Source organism: Elephas maximus, chromosome 4, assembly GCF_024166365.1.
Source record: "Elephas maximus indicus isolate mEleMax1 chromosome 4, mEleMax1 primary haplotype, whole genome shotgun sequence".
Classification (NCBI taxonomy): domain Eukaryota; kingdom Metazoa; phylum Chordata; class Mammalia; order Proboscidea; family Elephantidae; genus Elephas; species Elephas maximus.
This window is the reverse complement of record NC_064822.1, coordinates 185,795,136-185,814,671: the sequence shown is the minus strand read 5'-3', so window position 1 is coordinate 185,814,671 and position 19,536 is coordinate 185,795,136. Positions and strand designations below refer to the sequence as shown.

General features: G+C 44.2%; 1 protein-coding gene across 2 annotated transcripts in view; it reads right to left on the bottom strand.

The window, feature by feature from the left end:
• Positions 1 to 4,204: 4,204 nt before the first annotated feature.
• The window catches only part of XRCC6 (X-ray repair cross complementing 6), a 39,065-nt gene continuing 23,733 nt past the window's right edge, over positions 4,205 to 19,536 (bottom strand). For both annotated transcript variants that reach the window (XM_049884503.1, XM_049884504.1), the window contains exons 8-13: positions 15,056 to 15,224; positions 14,195 to 14,356; positions 12,615 to 12,744; positions 9,460 to 9,560; positions 5,960 to 6,073; positions 4,205 to 4,614 (exon numbers count right to left, since the gene is read on the bottom strand). In XM_049884503.1, coding sequence (XP_049740460.1) covers positions 4,418 to 4,614; positions 5,960 to 6,073; positions 9,460 to 9,560; positions 12,615 to 12,744; positions 14,195 to 14,356; positions 15,056 to 15,224 — 873 coding nt within the window. In that variant the 3' untranslated portion in view covers positions 4,205 to 4,417. The remainder of the gene's footprint in view (positions 4,615 to 5,959; positions 6,074 to 9,459; positions 9,561 to 12,614; positions 12,745 to 14,194; positions 14,357 to 15,055; positions 15,225 to 19,536) is intronic.

The following is a 19,536-nucleotide window of genomic DNA, read 5'->3' as shown; positions in this document are numbered from 1 at the left end:
ATGACCTAATTGAAGAGATTATTCATTTGTAGTATTGTTAAGCACGGAACAATGAATTTCCATAATCTTTAATCCCAAAGTGATGTGGGGAAGGGAGAGACAGGAGCTTGCTCCAAGAACTAAGTACCCCCCGTTCCTTATTAATGTTGAACTAATAAGCTACATTTTGAAAAATCAGGTATGTGCCTCTTAATTCTGAAGAAATAATCTTATAGGAGCAAAATTAAAAGTAATAAGTCAATGTTCTCCATGATGCCCTGTGGTAGCCAGCCTTCAAGATGGCCTCCAGTGGTCTTCACCTCTTGGTATTCGTGCCCCTGTGTAGTCTACACTGCTTCAGACCTGGCTGTGTGACCCATAGGGTACAGGAGAAGTAACATGTGACTTCCAAAGATTCCTAAAAGACATTGCAGCCCTGCCTTCACTGCTCCCTGGCTATGCGCAAAGAAGTCCGCTGCCAAGTTATGAAGGCCTGTGGAGGGGACCTAAGTCCTCCAACCAACAGCTAGCGCCAACTTGCCAGCCGTGGGCATGAGCCTCCCAGCACATGGACCCACCAGCCTCAGTCCAGCCGTCTGGTTACCACAGCACTGGTCAACATCGGGAATGCAACCTCATGACACTTCAGAACCACCCAGCCACTCCCCTCCCAAATACCTCACCCACGGGAATGGTGAGAGATAATGTTTTACACCAATGGTTTTTAGGGTAGTTTGTTAACACAGTAGTAGATAACTAAAGTGTGTGTACAGGAGGTAAAAGGGTAAGGATGTCTTGCCAAAACAGCAATAAATATGGTCAAGTCAAAAAACTGCAGGACAATGAAGAACCCCACGTGCTGGCAGGGCCCACCAGCTGATCTGACATGCTGACAGCTGCCTGTGAGAGCAAAGGAGTAAATCCCACGTAGGACTGGCTCTCATGCACAATGTAGTCAAAGTTGTAATAATATATTCAAGGACACTTTGGGCTCAAACTAAAAGGCTGAAAAGTCCTTGTGGCTCCTCAAGTATTTGTTGTTAGTTGCTGTCAAGTTGGTTCTGACTCCCGACAACCTTGCATGTGTAGAGTGGAATCGCTCCACAGGATTGTCAAGGGTGTGCCCTTTCGCAAGCAGATTGCCAGGCCTGTCTTCCCAGGTGCCTCGGGGTGGGTCAAGACTCGAGTTGTAATATTGAGGGATTCTATGGGCAAAATGGAGCCCTGGTGGTGCAATGGTTAAGAGCTTGGCTGCTAACTGAAAAGTCACCAGTTCAAATCCACCAGGCACTCCTAGGAAACCCTATGAGGCAGATCTACTCTGTCCTAGAGGGTCGCTATGAGTCAGAACCAACAGCAAAGAGTTCTTGGATGGGCATACTGAATGACGCAGGACCCATCAAAAGAAGACGGAAGGGATACACAGTCTGTACCAAAAAGATTAGTGGACGTTCAGCCATTTCAGGAGGTACCAAATGGTAAAGAACCAATTGAAATAAAGGAAGAAGTCCAAGCTGCACTGAAGGCACTGACGGAAAAACAAGGCTCCGGGATATCGAGTGCCAATTGAGATGTTATAACAAATGGATGCAATGCTGGCAGTGCTCACCTGTCTATGTGAAGAAATTTGGAAGACAGCTACCTGGCGAACTTGACTGGAAGAGATCAATATTTGTGCCCATTCCAAAAAAAAGGTAATCCAGCAGAATGTGGAAATTATCAAACAGTATCAATACCACATGCAAGTAAAATTTTGGTGAAGATAAAAACAGGTGCAGCAGTATACCGACAGAGAACTACCAGAAATTCAAGCCGGACTCAAAAGAGGATGTGGAACGAAGGATGTAATTGCTGATGTGAGATGGAGCTTGGCTGAAGGCAAAGAATACTAGAAAGATGTCTGTTGTTGTTAGGTGCCATTGATTTGGTTCCAATTCATAGCAAGCCTATGTACAACAGAACAAAACACTGCCCAGTCCTGTACCATCCTCTCAATCATTATGCTTCAGACCATTGTTGCAGCCACTATGTCAATCCATCTTGCTGAGGGTCATCTTTTTCACTGACCCTCTACCAAGCATGATGTCCTTCTCCAGGGACTGGTCCCTCCTGATAACACGTCCAAAGTATGTGAGATGAAGATGTTTACCTGTGTTTTATTGACTATGCATACACATTAAACTGTGGATCATAACAAATTATGGATAACATTGTGAAGAGTGGAAACTCCAGAACATTTAATTGTGCTCATGCGGAACCTGTACATAGAATGAGGCAATCGTTCAAACAGAACAAGGGGATACTGAGTGGTTTAAAATCAGAAAAGGTGTGTGTCAGGGCTGTATCCTTTGACCATACTCAATCTGTATGCTCCACAAATAATCCAGAAACTCGGACTGTATGAAGAATGTCGCATCAGGAGTGGAGAAGACTCGTTAACAACCTGCAGTATGAAATGACACAACCTTGCTTGCTGAGAGCAAGGAAGACTTGAAGCACTTGCTGATGAAGATCAAAGAATATATCCTTCAGTATGGATTACACCTCAGCATAAAACAAAAATCCTCATAACTGCACCAATAAGCACCATCACGATAAACGGAGAAGAGATTGAAGTTGTCAAGGATTTCATTTTACTTGAATCCACAATCAATGCCCATTGAAGCAGCAGTCAAGAAATCAAACAATGTGTTGCACTGGACAAATCTGCAAAAGACCCCTTTTAAGTGTTAAAAAGCAAAGATGTCACTTTGAGGACTAAAGTGTGCGTAACCCAAGCCATGGTATTTTCAATCACCTCACATGCATGCAAAAGCAGCAGGGAAGTAATGGAGGGTAGGGGAGTGAGGGGACAAAGAACCCAAGGAAAAGACCCTCCACTTCTCTTCCCTTTCAGTACTAGCTAGGGTCATTCCTCATCTTGAACTTCCTATAGCCCCCCTGATAGATAAGAGAAATCATCTTTCATTTCTCTTTGTAAAAATGTTGTGACGGAGGCATCTAACTTCCTTTAACTTCACAAGGGGGAAGGAGAATCAAGAAAAAAAGCCCAAGGCCAATTCCTATGAAGCTAAGATCAGATGTACTCTCTCCACCATTTTTACCAATTCTGACACCATCTGTCCCTCCCGTGGCACACTCCATTTCTCTGCTGAGTTTGGTAATTCATTACAGTGGCCACACAGAACTCACAGATAATACAATTACGGGGTTTATTAGGAAAGTAAGTGGTTACAATTCAGGCTCAGGAACGCTCAGGATACGGGTTTTCCATCAGGACAGCCTCTTCTCACCTGTGCCCCCAGGTACACCTCTCTCTGGCCCCTCGACCTCTTGCCCTGCTTGGGCAAGTGTTACAAAGCTCTTTTAGCTCTGCTGATGGATCCCCCAAGGCACCCCACTCTGCTGGTAAGCCCTCTGTCTGAAGGTGCTCAGCTGTCTCACTCCGTGGGCTGGGAAGCGTAACGCCCCATCTGACAGTCTCCTACCTCTCCTGCCACCATTTCTTGCCATCTTTGGTGTTACAGCTCTCTCAGTCTCCTGGTTCCGGGAGCTTCTCAGCACAGGGATCTGGGGTCCAAAGGATGCACACCACTCCTGGCTCTTCTTTCTTGGTGGTGGTAGAGATCCTCTCCTCCTCCCTCTGGGATAACTCATTTTGAGCCTAGTGGGATGGCAAAACTGACTGATCCCTTCATTGGGGTTCCATATACCTTATTTGCATGGTCCAGCTCAATCATTGTGTGTGAGTCACAAAGGCTATGGCTAGAAGGGCCATGTTAAGTAATTCATTATACCACACTCTTATATTGGAACTCAAATTATCAAGGCAATAGAAAATGTATTTAAGTACATCTTCATATACTTGAATGTCACATAAGAGGAATGCAAGATGGGGTGGGGGGGCTGCTGTTTATTCATGAAGCAAATGGCACCAGAATTAGAAGGCTGCATTTGTACCGCTTCTGAAATTTGATTTTTAGACCTTAACATGACACATTTAGAAGCAAACAGGTAGGAGGACAGAGGGTCGGGAGAAGATAATCTTGAAGTATGTTCACCTGTCCTTGACTGTCACGCACGCCTACCCGTTTATATTTGTTTCCATTGTGATAATATGTGTGTCCTCAAGGGAAGAGAATATCAGGCTAAGAGCCAACGGCAAATGATCTTTGGATGCAAGGCAAACAAATCTTTCTCTTTCACATTAAACAACAGCATATAGTACAAAGGAAAGGCTCTTTATTCAGACAGCAGAGTAAGACACAGCAAGCTAGAGGGCTACACTGTCTCCACAGCAACAGAAAGCCCCATAAACCAAGACCCTGGGCTTCTGTCAGGCAGATTCTTCCTGGCTCAGGAGAAACATGTTTCCACGGATGAGAACACACCAGGCTGCCCGGCTACACTGTGGAAGGGGGCTGGGGGTGCAGCCTGGTCAGCCCTCCTGGAAGTGCCTGGTGAGTGCATCCAGCAGCTCCTGCTTCTTCACCCCGCCCTGCAGCCCGCACATCCTACAGGCTTCCTTCAGCACGGGCACAGTGAGCTTACCCAGCGTGCCCTTGGTGATGTGGGCCTTCAGCTCCTCTTCAGATACCTCCACCTTGGGCCTTTTGTTTCTAGAACCTTCATCATCTGGGGGAAAAGTGCAGGAGGAGTGACTGTAATGCTACCAGAGGCACTGCAGCTGCCCTGCATGGGGCACCCATATGACCTGGGCTGCAGCTGACCGTTGCCACAGAGCTATGGCATGTGCCTAGAACATCATGGGGAAGAGAGGTGTGTTGATAAGGCAACATCATTTAAGTGTAAAACCACAGGAGGGACTTAGGACTAGTATGAATGCCATCAGTTTACCCAAAACTTTGCTTGCTCTGGGTAAGCAAGTCGTTCGTTCCTTCCTTCTTTTCTGACCCCTTCCTCCCTTCACACAGAACACCTGTGTATGTACCTGGGCACTGTGCTAGGCAACAGGAACATGCAGGCTGAGTGAGCTACACTAGTAAATCACTGAGTCGTGTACAGCGTGTGAAGAGCTATGCCGGCAGTACACACAGGGCACTACGAGAGTCACTTCTGATGCAAAAGGAGGACAGCACCATGATCGCCAAGCTAACCTCTTACAGCTACATTTCCTCATAGATCTGTTAGGCAAGCAAGGCTCAAATGTGGCTATTTTTGACCAAAGAGAGCCAAAAAGATGACACCCTAAGCCAGAACTTGCATTCCAAAATGAGGAGGAACACACGTGCTTTCCTGAGAAGAATAACAGTCACAATAAGAAAAAGAACACTTCAGTAGAAAAAAATAGATAAACGCCATTAACGGGAAGTTCACAGAAGAAAAATATGTCATTCTCAGTAACAGCAAATGCATTATAAAATATATACACATACAAACGTCAAAATTACATCTTGTAATTGGAAAATCGCAAATCAAGATGTAATTTTCCCTCTATCATTTTTGTGAAAAAATGTAAACGTATACAAAGTCCAGGACTGGTGAGGGAGGAGGGAAGCGCAGTCATCCTTTCTGAAAGGCTAGGGTGTCAACAGTATCGCTTTCTCGGAGGCAACCTGGCAATTCTTAGCAGAAGAACTTTAGGTGTCTACCCCTTGACCCAGCAATCCCCCCCGCCGCCCTCCTCGGAATCCACCCTAAGGGTCTCCTGACACACACTCAGAGTGTTCCCTGCAGCACAGCCATCAATCAGTACAGGCCACACCCACTCAACAAAGCCCTACAGCCTTATTTTTAATGAGGTCAATGGGCAAGTGCAGAGATAAAAACCGTTCAACAAGTGCAACTGAGTAACAAAAGAGCAAGCTAGGCAATGACATGAACACTATGCCGTTTGTGCTGAAATATGTGTGTGTGTGAGCACGCAGAGTAATTTATGAAAGGAAATTATCCTCTGTGATAAGACCACAAAGGCAACTTCTTAAACGAACCCACTCAGCATCCACACCCAGCTCCTCACCTTGTTTTCGTCTGATAGTTTTTCCCTGGGGATTATAATCTGGTGGGTAGACCAGCTCCTTAAACTCATCCACCAGGGAGCCCAGTCTTTTATCCATTGCTTCAACCTTCGGCACTAGAAAATCAAAGTACACGAAGAGCGACCTGGTGAGTTGTAAGCCCCGACTTCCTGTCCAATTCCAACTTTACAGGAAGCAGAGAAGACAGCACCTAACTGCTGGGTGGGGCGAGGACGGGGGAAGGGCCGGCGAGGAGGCAGCTGGTCTGGCCAGCAGAACATTCAATAAAGTCTGACTCATTTACTGAGCCCCTTCTAACGACCACATTTACTGACCACTTACCACAGCCAGGCACTACTCCAAATGCCTTAAACTGATTATTTTGTTTAAATCCCCCTAACAACCCTATGGGGTAGTAAACTCTTCTCCCTGTTTTGCAGGGAAGGAAAGCAGTGGGGTTGAATGACTAGCCCAAGGTCGAGCAGCAGGTAAGTGGTGGAGCTGGGTTGTAGATTCCGGCCTAGGCTCTGGACATTCAATTAAGAGTTAAGGCCGAATCTGTGCCCTCAGGGGGCTTACAGTCTAGGCGGGTAAAAGCATAAACACAAGAACAGAGCGGGTCAGCGCTGTGAGAGAGGGGGCGCACAGAACACGTGAGCAGGGGACGGGCATGAAGGACTTCTGCAGCAGAGCCTGGGCAGATGCTGCTCCAAGCAGGAGAAGGCCAGGATTCAAATCGACATCGGACAACAGCGTCTGGCTGGATTCAAGTCATCCCAAAGCCTGAGTCCTTAACCACCGTGCTAGGCACAAAATAAGAAACAGCAGGAGACATGCAGCTTGAGGTTCTGCTTGTGAGGAGGGCAGGACCAGCAAAGAGGCTGGAAGGCTGGTGGGGTGAGGTCAGGGAAGCCCTGAACACCTGCTGAGGACTAGATCTTATCCTCAGAGCAATGGGGACACTTTCTTTTTTTTATTGCCGTAAATATACACGTAACAAAACATTTTCCAATTCAATAATTTTTACATGTGCAATCAGTGACCTTGATTACAATCTTCTTATTGTTCGACCATTGTCACTATCCTTTTCTGACTTATTCTACCACCATTAACATAACCTCAAAAAAAAAAAAAAACACCAAAATACTGGGGAAGCCAGCACAACTTAAACAAGGCAAGGTCATGGAAGCTCCATGGACAAATCCAAAGTCCCTGAGGGACCAAATTGCTGGGCTGAGGGCTGTGGGGACCATGTTACTTCAATTAGCATAACATAGTTTATAAAAAAACGTTCTACATTCCCTTTTGGTGAGTAGCATCTGGGGTCTTAAAAGCTTGTGAGCAGCCATCTAAGATACTCCACTGGTCTCATCCCATTGGGAGCAAGGGAGAATGAATAAAACTAAAGACACAAGGGAAAGATTATTCCAAAGGACTAATGGACCACAACTACCACAGCCTCTACCAGACTGAGTCTAGTACAAGTAGATGGTGCCCGGCTACCACCACTGACTGCTCTTACAGGGATCACAATACAGGGTCCTGGAGAGAGCTGGAGAAAAATGTGGAACAAAATTCTAACTCATAAAAAAAAGACCAGACTTACTGGCCTGAAAGTGAATGGAGAAATCCCGAGAGTATGGCCCCCGGACACAGTTTTAGCTCAGTAATGAAGTCACTCCTGAGGTTCACCCTTCAGCCAAAGATTAGACAGGCCCATAAAAAGAGACTAAAGGGGCACACCGGCCCAGGGGCAAAGACTAGAAGGCAAGAGGGGACAGGAAAGCTGGTAATAGGGAACCCAAGGTCGAGAAGGGAGAGTGTTGACATGTCATACAGTTGGTAATCAATGTCACAAAACAATACGTGTACTGTTTAATAAGAAGCTAATTTGTTCTGTAAACCTTCACCTAAAGTACAATTAAAAAAAAAAAAAAAAAAACAAACCTGTTGCCGTCGAGTCGATTGCAACTCACAGCAACCCTATACGACAAACTAGAACTGCCTCATAGCACTTCCAAGGAGTGGATAGTAGATCCTAACTGCTGACCTTCTGGTAGGTAGCCAAACTCTTAACCACTGCACCACCACGGCTCCAGCATAACCTCCAAAACCAAACCCACTGCTGTCAAGTTGATTCCAACTCATAGCGACTCTGTAGGACAAAGTAGAACTGCCCCGTGGGGTTTCCAAGGAGCACCTTGTGGATTCAAACTGCTGACCTTTTGATTGACAGCCAAACCCTTAACCACTATGCCACCAGGGTTTCCAACATAACCTCTGTGCCCCCTAAACAGTAACTAGTGGGGAAGCTTTTAAGTGCTATAAGCAATGGAGCAACATGCTCAGATTGGCATTTTAGGAAGATCACCTGGATAGCTGTGTGCAGTACCAATTGAAAGACTCTAAGACATAAGGCAGGAGCAGTAGAAAGGGTAAGTTTTCATCAATGTTCTTTCCAGTTTTACTAATCATCACTTGGGTGGTATGTACCGTCAAGTCGATTCCAACTCATAGCGACCCCGCAGAAGAGAGAACTGCCCCATAGGGTTTTCTAGGCTGTAATTTTTATGGGAGCAGATGTCCAGGTCTTTTCTCCCACGGGCAGCTGGTGGGTTCAAACCACTGACCTTTTGGTTAGCAGCCAAGCACTTTAACCACTGTGCCACCAGGGAGCCTGAGTTGTCACTTTAGAGTTTGAGATTTAAGAACTATGTTGAATGAATGAATGCTTCAAGTAGGAATGAGGAGAAACATCTGAGAAGGCCAGGTTAACTGTCTCATCTTTTTACCTGTCGAGAGCCTTCATAAAATCCAATCTCTTTCCCAGTGGAAACTTACATCACTGAACTTCATGCATCCTCCTATGAAATACATGAGAATCGCAACCAGGAAGGGGACTTGAGCAGGTCAGAGAACCACAGCCTTGGAAGCCAGGCAAGTCTCCCTGATGCTGGGTAATGAGGTGGGTTTTCTCAGGGCTAGGCACACAGAGTCTGAAGAAGGAGCGGTAAGCATCGTGGTTCAGAGCAAGGGCTGGACCCAGTGGATTGATTCCTAACTGACACCCACCACTTACTGGCTGAGTACCTTGGGCTAATCACTGCATTCTCTGTACCCCGTTATTCTGTAAAAGAGGGGTAAGATCAGCCCCCACCTCAGAGCTATGAGGGTTAATGAGTCAACACACGAGCCAACAGCGTCTGGCAGTGAGCACTCAGTAAATGTTACATTCACCAACACGTCCTCATGGGCTGGCCTAGTTTAAAGGCAGACTTCAGAAGCCTAACACTCACTCCTCCTCTCACTGCAGACCCACAGACAAAGCCTTTCCCAGGTAGCCTAAACTGGCCTAGAGAGTCTCTCCAACAGAAGATGGTCTGGAGGATTAGGGTGCATCTTTGGAGAGTGCTACGTCATATATCCCCGTTACCAGTCCAGGGTAGAATCAATACGGCCTCCCTGAAAAGAACTCCTCTCAACTCAGTCAAAACCTTCTTACACGTCAAATCTACTGCTTGTTCGGGCTCCATCAAATCCAAAGCTAAGGCCTCCAGGTTCCTGAAGTGTTGCTGCAGCACTGGGTTCTCAAAGCTGTCACTCCTGTTAAAAAAGCAATCAACCAATGAGTCCTGCACATGAATGCTTATAGCAGTGCTATTTATAATTGCCAAAAATTGGAAGCAACCAAGATGTCCTTTAATAGGTGAATGGATAAACAAACTGTCATTATCCAGTAATACAAAATAAACAAAAATCACATTGGTAAAGGGCAAGAATGCAGAGCCAATTACTGCATTGCTGTCAATAAGTTGTATACCTGTAAAAAGCTGAATTGGCAAAAGGACCAAAAAAAAAAACCATTGCCGTCCAGTCGATTCCAACTCACAGCAACCCTATAGGACAGAGTATGGTTCCCAAGGAGTGCATAGTGGATCCCAACTCCAACCTTTTGGCTAGCAGCCGTAGCTCTTCACTACTACACCACCAGGGTTTCCTATGTACAACCAAACACTTCATGGGATTTGGTTCCTTGGTTTGGAGGGTTAGGGTCATGCTTCATGGAACATCGCAGTAATTAATAGGCCTAATAACATCTTGAGTCCTTCTGTTCTACCTCCTAGTTCACTGAGTAGTGCCTGGGGTCTTAATAGCTTGCAAGCAGCCATCCAAGACACAACAATTAGTCTCTATTCTACTGGAGCAAAGGAGGAAGAAGAGTCAGGAATAGGAGGAGGAAATGGAATGTGTGGCTAATTGCCTCCATGAACAACTGTGTCCTCTGCCGTGAGACCAGAAGAACTGGATGGTCCCTGGGTACATTACTGAACATTTTGATCAAAGATTCCACAGAAGAATCCTGATCAAAAGGGGGTAAAATGCTGAACATAATCTCAAATTCTCATGGAATCCAGATTTTCTGGAGCCATGGAGGTTAGATGAACCCCCTAAACTATTATCCTGAGATAATCTTTAAACCTTAAACCAAAAATACCTCCTGAAGTCTTCTTAAAACCAAAGAGTAGTTCAGCTTAACTAGCAAAGAATGTCTGCCTTAAGCATTATGCTCTTTTAAGATCTATCTATATAGGATCAAGTTGACAACCCCAACTCAAAAGATTAGACAGGAACCTTTGGGGGCAGTAAGGTTATATCAACGGGCGAGGAGTAACTCAGAAAATAATGGTTACACAAGTCAAAGAATGTAATCAATGTCACTGAATGGTGCATTGTTTTCCTGTGTGTATTCTCAACAACAAAAATCTAAAAAAAGAAATGAGCTTTCAAGCCACGAAAAGAGACACAGAGGAACCTTAAATGCATACTGCTAAATGAAAGAAGCCGATCTGAAAAAGCTACGTACTGTGTGATTCCAACTATATGCCATTCTGGGAAAGGCAACTATAGAGACAGTACACAGATCAGTGGTTGTGGGGAGGAGGGCGAACTGGTGGAACACAGAGGATCTTCCAGGCAATGAAACCATTCTGTATGATACTGTAATAGTGGGCACATGACATTATGTATTTATCAAAACCTACGGGACTGTACAACACAAAAAGTGAACTATAATTAATAATAACGTGGCAATACTGGTTCATCAATTGTAGCAAATGTACCTCATAAATGCAAGACTAACAAACTGTCTTGGAAGTACAGCCAGAAGGCTCCTTAGAAGTGAGGATGGCGAGACTTCGTCTCACATACTTTGGACATGTTATCAGGAGGGATCAGTCCGTGGAGAAGGAGATCACACCTGGTAAAGCAGATTTGAGGAAGACCCTCAACAAGATAGATTGACACAGTGGCTGCAACAATGGGCTCAAGCATAATAATGATTGTAAGGATGGTGCAGGGCCTGGCAGTGTTTCGTTCTGTTGTACATAGGGTGGCTATGAGTTGGAAGTGACAAGACGACACTTAGCAACAACAATGTTAAGATGTCAATAGGAAAAACAGTGTGCAGAGGGGAGAGGAGGAACATGGGAGCTCTCTGTGCTTCCTGCATGATTTTTCTATTAACCTAAAACTGTTCAAAAAATCAGTCTATTAAAAAAATAACAACAGTAAATAAAAATGTAAACATTTTAAAAATTAAATAAGCCCAACTGAAGTAACACAGATCCAAGGTCACCTGAGAAAAATACCCAGAGTAAAACAGTTGGGAATCTTGTCTTTCCAATTTTCAATTTATTGCCTGATGCTAGAGATCTAAAAGTTGATTTAAAAGCAAAACAATACCTGCACACCTGTCACTGGAAGTTATGGGAAGAGATAGAAATGGAGGAGTTAGGGCCATATAAGTGCAGGGAAGGTCTAGACAGAGGAGGGGTGGGGGGAGTGGGGAGGATACTGGGCCTGAGTACTCTTTCTTCACATACCCAGCGGCAGCATGGGAGTAAAAAGAGTATGAGCCTAGAGTCAGGCAGACCTAGATTTGAATACTGGCTCAATCTCTTTCCAGCTGGGTGAGTCTGCATAAGCTGCCTCACTCCTTGAAGCTTCAGTTTCCTCATCTGTAAAATGGGTTCTTACGAAGAATAAATGACATAATGTTGGCACTGTACCTAGAACAGTGTCTGGCACATGGTAAAACTCTCAACGATGCTGTATCTTTCATTCCTCAACACAGGGACCCAGGAGGCTACATTTTGGTGGGGGAAGGTGTCCCGTTACCCAGAGGTATAGAAAAATAGCCTAAGACAAATGCTGGAAGGTGAAAAACAAACGATGTTTGGAATCACATCTTACAGGATCTGAGAGGGAATGATTTTTGTCATATAATCATTCTTCTAAGCCTGTAACAATTTACATTGCATTTATTTACTTTCCCTCACTCTGTGACAACAACATAACCAGGGAGAAGGCAGACTAAGTTGCCCCTTTACTGCTACTTTCCTGAACATTCTCAACTCACAAATCTAGATTTCTAAGCCCAGCACAACAGGTCGATGAGCTGTCAGCATGTGGCACAATCCTAGAGTCTTCAATATAACAAGGGCTTCCACCTTCCATATCTATCAGCGTAATAATCCATCAGTTAGCTGAAAGGAATAAAATTGCATTCTGCTGCTCTATGCCTAACTTGACTTTTCAATAACACTTTCCAGTTAGGAGGCACTTCAGAAGAAAGCCTCAGATTGACCCGGTACTCACCTGTAACTGAAGCGGAGCTTCTGAACAATAGCCTTCATCTTGTCTACCTGCTCTGGGTTTGCCAAGATTTTTTCAGTAAAGGGCACCTTCCGTTTATCATCAGCATAGGGTAGGAACATAAGCTGGAAGCCTGAAGTAGAAAGATATGGTCTCCTAAGATTCAATTTAACGAAGTGTGTCACTTATTAAGCTGTCATTTCTCTCTCAGATCCAAATTCACCCATCTATGCCCTGTGGTGCTGGAGCTGTGGTCCGTACGAACTCCATTCCTCCTTTACTAGCTGCCTCCCGTTAGCTTCTGCCGAACAGACTCCCTCCGAAATCTCCAGAGGAGGCTGGAAGGCAGGGGGAGGAAAGAAGGGACATACTCCATCCTGTATGGTGACTGTTCCTGTCAGTAATGCTCCACCACGGGCCTTTCGTTTTGCAACGGCAGTGGCTTCCAGTCCCCAGCTTTTTTGATCCATCCTGAGCTGGGTGATGTCCCTGACCCTTCCTCAGGGAGTCAGCCCCAGTCCAGGAGCCCTCCTCTGAGCTTAAGGGTCTGGTAAGTCCAGCCCGTCTCCTTTTTCCCAGATCCTCCACCACAAATTCAAAGTCAAGAGTAAAGTATTATCTTGTTCCAGTTACTGAAACAAGAGGTACTGAAACACCTGAAGACTGGAACCCACAATACTGACAGGAGCGGTAGGCAAACACGTAGGGGCAAGCCCCTATCCCTCCTCTGCCCTATAGGGTCCCTCTAGCACCCCCTACTGACAGAGCCTAATGGCTAGCAAAGGCAAAACTGGGACTCTGGTCCCCGCCCCAGCAGCACAGAGCACGGCAGGGTGAATTTGGAACCAAATAACTAACTTAATAACTCAATAACTAACTGAATACCTGATATACAAACCTACCCCTGAGTACTCTGATAACCAGAAATGGTCATTTTTTTCAATATATTATACTGAAAGAGTTACTTTATCAAGTTTTATTAGCATGGCTAAAGAAGAAAGAAAGGTGCCATCTGTTGACTACTTGTGCTAGGCACTTGTACATTTATTTCAAATGCAAAACAATCTGAGAGAAAGGTGTCCCAGTATTCCTGTTTTTGCAGATAAGGGATGTAAACAGAAGGATTAAATGACTTGCCCAAGCTGGCAAGCTAATAAGTGGCAGGGATGGGCCTGAAACAAAAGAAAGCTTTCAGATACATTGCATAAAACAAAGTCAACTCTGACCTCAAAACCCAGTCTCTCCACTGCCTTGGCATATACAGAAGATAAACCAAACATTAAACACCTCAAGGATGCCAAACAATGGTTTTTGGAAAGAAGGTGTTGGCAGTGAGGCCCCAAGAACTTGTGCCACTAACCTGCAAACAGTCCCTAAAGAGTCAATGCTCAACCCTGGCTGCAGTACTGACTCGTACAGTTGTGCATGTTGTCTACTGCACAACCATATCTGGTGGCCTTACCTGGCTATGCATCAAATTCACCTGTGAAACCTTAAAAATATCCACTTTCCAGGCACCGCTCAATAGGTCTGAGTGATTCCAAAGCTTGGACAAAGCTTAGAACCCCTGAACATCCACATACCTGGGGGAGTCACCTGAATTTTCTGGTCATCCAGTTCCTCGTCCTGGGGCACCAACATCACAAAATAAGGTGGGCTGTTGTGGCGGGGTATGTATCTGCAGACTGCCATCACCTCCTTCTCCAGACATTTCGTGAGCAGAGCACTGAACAGGGCTGTGCTCCCTGGAAAACAAAGGTCCCAGTGGTCTATGTCCTAAAGATGTCACTGCCTTTCTTCCCTCTTAACCCATGTTATAAGCCTACAATTTCTTTTCCATTTTCTTAAAAGAGCTTACAACAGACAAGGGGTGATGGCCCCAGAGCTGAGGGGAAAGTGGGGGAGAATCCTAGAGAAGAAGACAAAGGAAAGGAATAAGAGCTTTGGAAGCCTCAAACATTCCATGAAGGAGAACGAATTATTAGTGTCTGTTCACTTTCTACTGACATTAGGCTAATGACATGGGCCTGGACTGCTTGTGAAAACCACTCAGGTCAGATCCAAGGCATTCATTAGCTGTGGCACAGAGGAAAACAGGTCTGGGCAGCACAAATAAGCACAGAGGCGGAGTTCACATCATCTTTAAATGCCATCTCTGGGGAAGAAGCCCGTCGTGTGTGTACGTATATTTACTTTCTATCTGATGCCTCAAAGAAAGAATTCCACAGGAAATACCTTTGGAGATACACAAATTAAAGGTCGTCAAGAAACCTCTTCAACTTTGGTTAGTCCAGTTTTTCCAGAATTTATTTGAGCATGAAACATTTCCAAATACCCCATCAACATCTCCTGTAACAGTTTCCAAGCAGCACCTTGGGAAACACTGCTCCACAGACTGCATTTTGGGTCAGAGCCACTCGTTCAGCCCTCATCTAGGCACCTACCGTTCACCAGGGACTCCTCGGGGTACACAAACAGGGAGGGCTTCAGGTAATGGTGCTTCTTCAGCATGATCAAGGGCTTGAAACCGATGAGAGTCAAACCTGGTTCATCAAACCGTTTTAGCTGCTCTGTTTCTTCTTTCTCTAGTACAATCTGACGACTCCCATAGCTCTTTAAATAAAATAAAGATAGTTACCATCATGCTGACTCCGACTCATGATGACCCCATGTGTGTCAGAGTAGGAATGTGCTCAATAGGGTTTTCAATGGCTGATCTTTTGAAAGGAGATTGCCAGGCCTTTCTTCCAAGGCATCTGTGGGTGGACTTGAACTTACAATCCTTCAGTTAGCAGCCAAGCACTTAACTGTTTGTGTTACCTAGGGGCTCCCCATAGCTCTAAAATAGGGAAAAACTAGGGGCCACAAAGAGAGGCTACATGGAGACAACAAATGGCTGCCACACGACACACCAAGTTAGAGTCAGCTCTCTTCTAAGGAGCGGGAAGACGGCCGACTAAAGGTTTCTCCTCCAACAGGAATGGGCATTTACCTAGTACCTGCAGGTACTTTATACCTGTCCCTAGTTTACCTTCTGGAACAACCCTATAAAGTAGACCTTAAAAACCCTGTTTTAGAGATGAATGAGCGGAGGCTCAATGGTTGGGTAACTTGCTCCAGGTTATGTAACTGAACTGGGCCTTAAACCCAGACCTGTCCGGTGCCAAAGGCCATGTTCTTCAACTATTTATTCTTTTCCTCACCGCTGAACAGGCACTGAGCTCCCAGCCCCGAGGCCATATTTAACACAAGATGCTCAAAACCAAACACCAAACTCGCTGCCATCAAGTTGATTCCAATTCAAAGTGACCCAGTAGGACAGAGCAGAACTGCCCACAGGATTTCCAAGCCTAGAAATCTTTACAGAAGTAGACTTCCACATCTTTCTCCTGCTGAGCGGCTGGCCAAACTTCTGGTTAGGAGCTGAGTACTTTAACTACCACGCCACCTGGACTCCATTAATATGCTCAAACCTGCCTATCTGTTGAATGAGAGGGCCTACTTCAGACGCTGTGCTAGTCCCAGTTAGTGCGGGAAGCAGACACAGACACACATAAATATTACTTCTAAGCTTTAATGTTTGCCTTTTGACCCTGGATACACAACTAGCAACAGCACCAGAGTCAGATCTGGGTTTCCATAATAACGTAAGACGCCTTTAGGTTTTTTCGGGCACATTGCATGAATAAACAAACTCAGAATTCTTAGAACAAGCAGGGGCAATGCTGTCAGGCCTGGCTTTCAACAGTGGGATATCTAATATATCAACAAAAACACAAACAGCAAAAGACAAAATAAATAAATGAGACCTCATAAAAATTAAAAACTTTTGTTCAAAGACTTTACCAGAAGTGTGAAAAGACAAGCTACCAACTGGGAAAATATCTTCAGAAACCACATATTCAACAAGAATCTAATGACCAAAAATCTAATGACCAAAATGTATATAAAACTTCAACAACAACAAAAAGACAACCCAATCATAAAGTGGGCAAAGGTTTTTAAGACATTTCACCAAAGAGGACATTCAAATGGGCACCGCACACATGAAAAGATGCTCAGCAGAAAGATGCAAATCACAACCACAATGAGATACCATCTCACTCCCACTAGGATGGCTAAGATAAAAAAAACCCGAACATAAACATTAGCAAGGATGTGGGGAAACTGGAACTCTCATCCATTGCTGGTAGGAATGAAAAATGGCACAGCCTTTGTGGACAACAGTGCGGCGGTTCCTCAAAAAACTAAAAATAGAACTACCATTAAAAAAAATAATAGACCTGTTGCCGTCAAGTCGATTCCGACTCATAATGACCCTACAGGACAGAGTAGGACTGCCCCATAGGGTTTTCAAGGAGCAACTGGTGGATGCGAACTGCTGACCTTTTGGTTAGCAGCCGCATGCTTAACCACTGCGCCACCAGGGCCCCAGAACGACCATATGACCCAGCAATTCCACCCCTAGGTATACCCAAAAGAAAAAAGACTCAAAAAGAGCCTCGTACACCGATGTTCACTGCAGCACTATTCACAATAGCCAAAAGGTGGAAACAACCTAAATGCCCATCAACAGATAAATGGATAAACAACATGCGCTACACACATACAATGGAATACTACTCAGCCAGTAGGAGAAATGAAGTCTTGATATATGCCACAGAATGGATGGAGCTTGAAGACATTATGCTGAGCAAAATAAGCCCAGCACAAAAGGACAAATATTGTATGATCTCACTTTTATGAAGAGACAAGAAAAGGCAAATTTATAGAGACCAAAGTTTATTAGTGGTTACCAGGGTTGGGAAGGATGGGGAAAAGAGTGGCTAATGGTAATGGAAAAATCACATTGATTAAGGGTAGGGTTGCACAGCTTATTATTGTAATTTCCGTCAGTAAGTTGTACAGCTGTGAAAAGTTGAATTGGCAAAAGTTGTACGACAGATACATTTACAACAAGGACAAAAAAAAAAAAGAGTGGCTCCTGAGCCGGCTTATGTACAATGAAACAACTCATCGGATTTGGTACCTTGGTTTGGAGGTTTAGGGTCATCGTTTCTCGGGACATCCTAGTTAACCGGCCGAATACCATTTTTTCTTTTTATTGTGCTTTAAGTGAAAGTTTACAGCTCAAGTTAATTTCTCATACAAAAATTTATACACATGTTGTTATGTGACCCTAATTGCAATCTCTATAATGTGACCACACATTTCCTCCTTTCCACCCCGGTTTCCCGTGTCCATTCAACCAGCTCCTATCCCTTTCTGCCTTCTTAACCCACCTCCAGACAGGAGCTGCCCGTGTAGTCTCATGCGTCTACCTGAACAAAGATGCACACTCTTTTTAAGTGTTATTTTATGTTTTGGCCTAATAACATGTTTAGTGCTTTTGTTCTACCTCCTAGTTTGTTGGGTAGTACCTGGGGTCTTAAAAGCTTGCAAGCGGCCATCCAGGGCACAACAATTAGTCTCTATTCACCTGGATCAACAGAGGAAGAAGGAGAGTCAGAACAGGAGGATATGGAACGTGTGGCTAATTGCCTCCATAAACAACTGCGTCCTCTGCCGGGAGACCAGAAGCAAATGGTGCCCTTCTACCATTACTGAACATTTTGAGGGAAGATTCCATAGAAGAATCCTAATCAAAAGGTGAAAAATGCAGAACAGGATTTCAAATTCTCATGGACTCTAGACTTTCTAGAGCTATGGAGGATAGATGAGCTCCTCAAACTATGGTCCTAAGATAATCTTGAAACCTTAAACCAAAAATATCCCCTCAAGTCTTCTTAAAACCAAACAACAGTTTAGCTTAACTAGTAAAAAAGGTCCGCCTTGAGCATTATGCTATTTTAAGAACTATCTATATGGGATCAAATTGATGACAACAATTCAAAAGATTAGACAGGAACCTTACGGGGCAATGAGTTTATGTTACTGAGGAATGAACAACTCTTAAAAGGTGGGTGGGAATGGTTGCATAACTTGAAGAATGTAATCAATGTCACTAAATTATACATGAAGAAATTGTTGAATTGATTAAAAGAAAAAAAATTTTTTTTTTTTTTTTAGATGGATTGAATTGTGTCCCCCTAAAACATTTGTCAACTTGGCTAGGTCATGATTCCCACTATTGCATGACTGTCTACCATTTTATCATCTAATGTGATTTCTCCCACGTGTTGCAAATCCTATTTCTATATGGTTGATGAGATGGAACTAGTGGCAGTTATATAAACTCAATCTACAAGATTCATCCATAATTTAAGCCAATCACTTTTGAGATATGGAAGAGAGAAGCAAACAGAGAGACAAAGGGACCCCATACAAGAAACAGGAGCTAGGACAATAGCGTATCCTTTGGACCTGGGGTCCCTGTGCTGAGAAGCTCTTCGACCAGGGAAGACTGATGACAAGGACCTTCTTTCAGAGCCAACAGAGAGAGAAAGCCTTCCCCCCCCGGAGCTGACACCCTGAGTTTGGACTTGCAGTCTACTAGACTGTGAGGGAACAAAAATTTTCTTTGTTAAAGCCATCCACTTGTAATATTTCTGTCATAGCAGCACTAGATAACTAAGACAGATGTTTCATTGTGTATACTCTCAACAATGACAAAATAAATAAAATTTAGAAGGAAAAAAAAAAAAAACTCAGTGATCAGAAGAGCTACTGCCTATGAATGTTCCAATACAGAAAACTAGCCACTTCCAAAATGGAAGAGGGAATTTCTTATTCTCTCCTCCTTCATAAAGCAGGGCAAACCATGAGGCTTGACATTTGTGTTTTAAAAACCATCCCATGGGTCAAATCAAATCAATATTTAATTTTAGTCACTTAGCTCATCCCTCTACGTCCTGAATTTAGGCAAAACTAATCGTCTCTCACATTTTGCTTAATTAAAAAAAAGATGACACATTCGATTTTAACT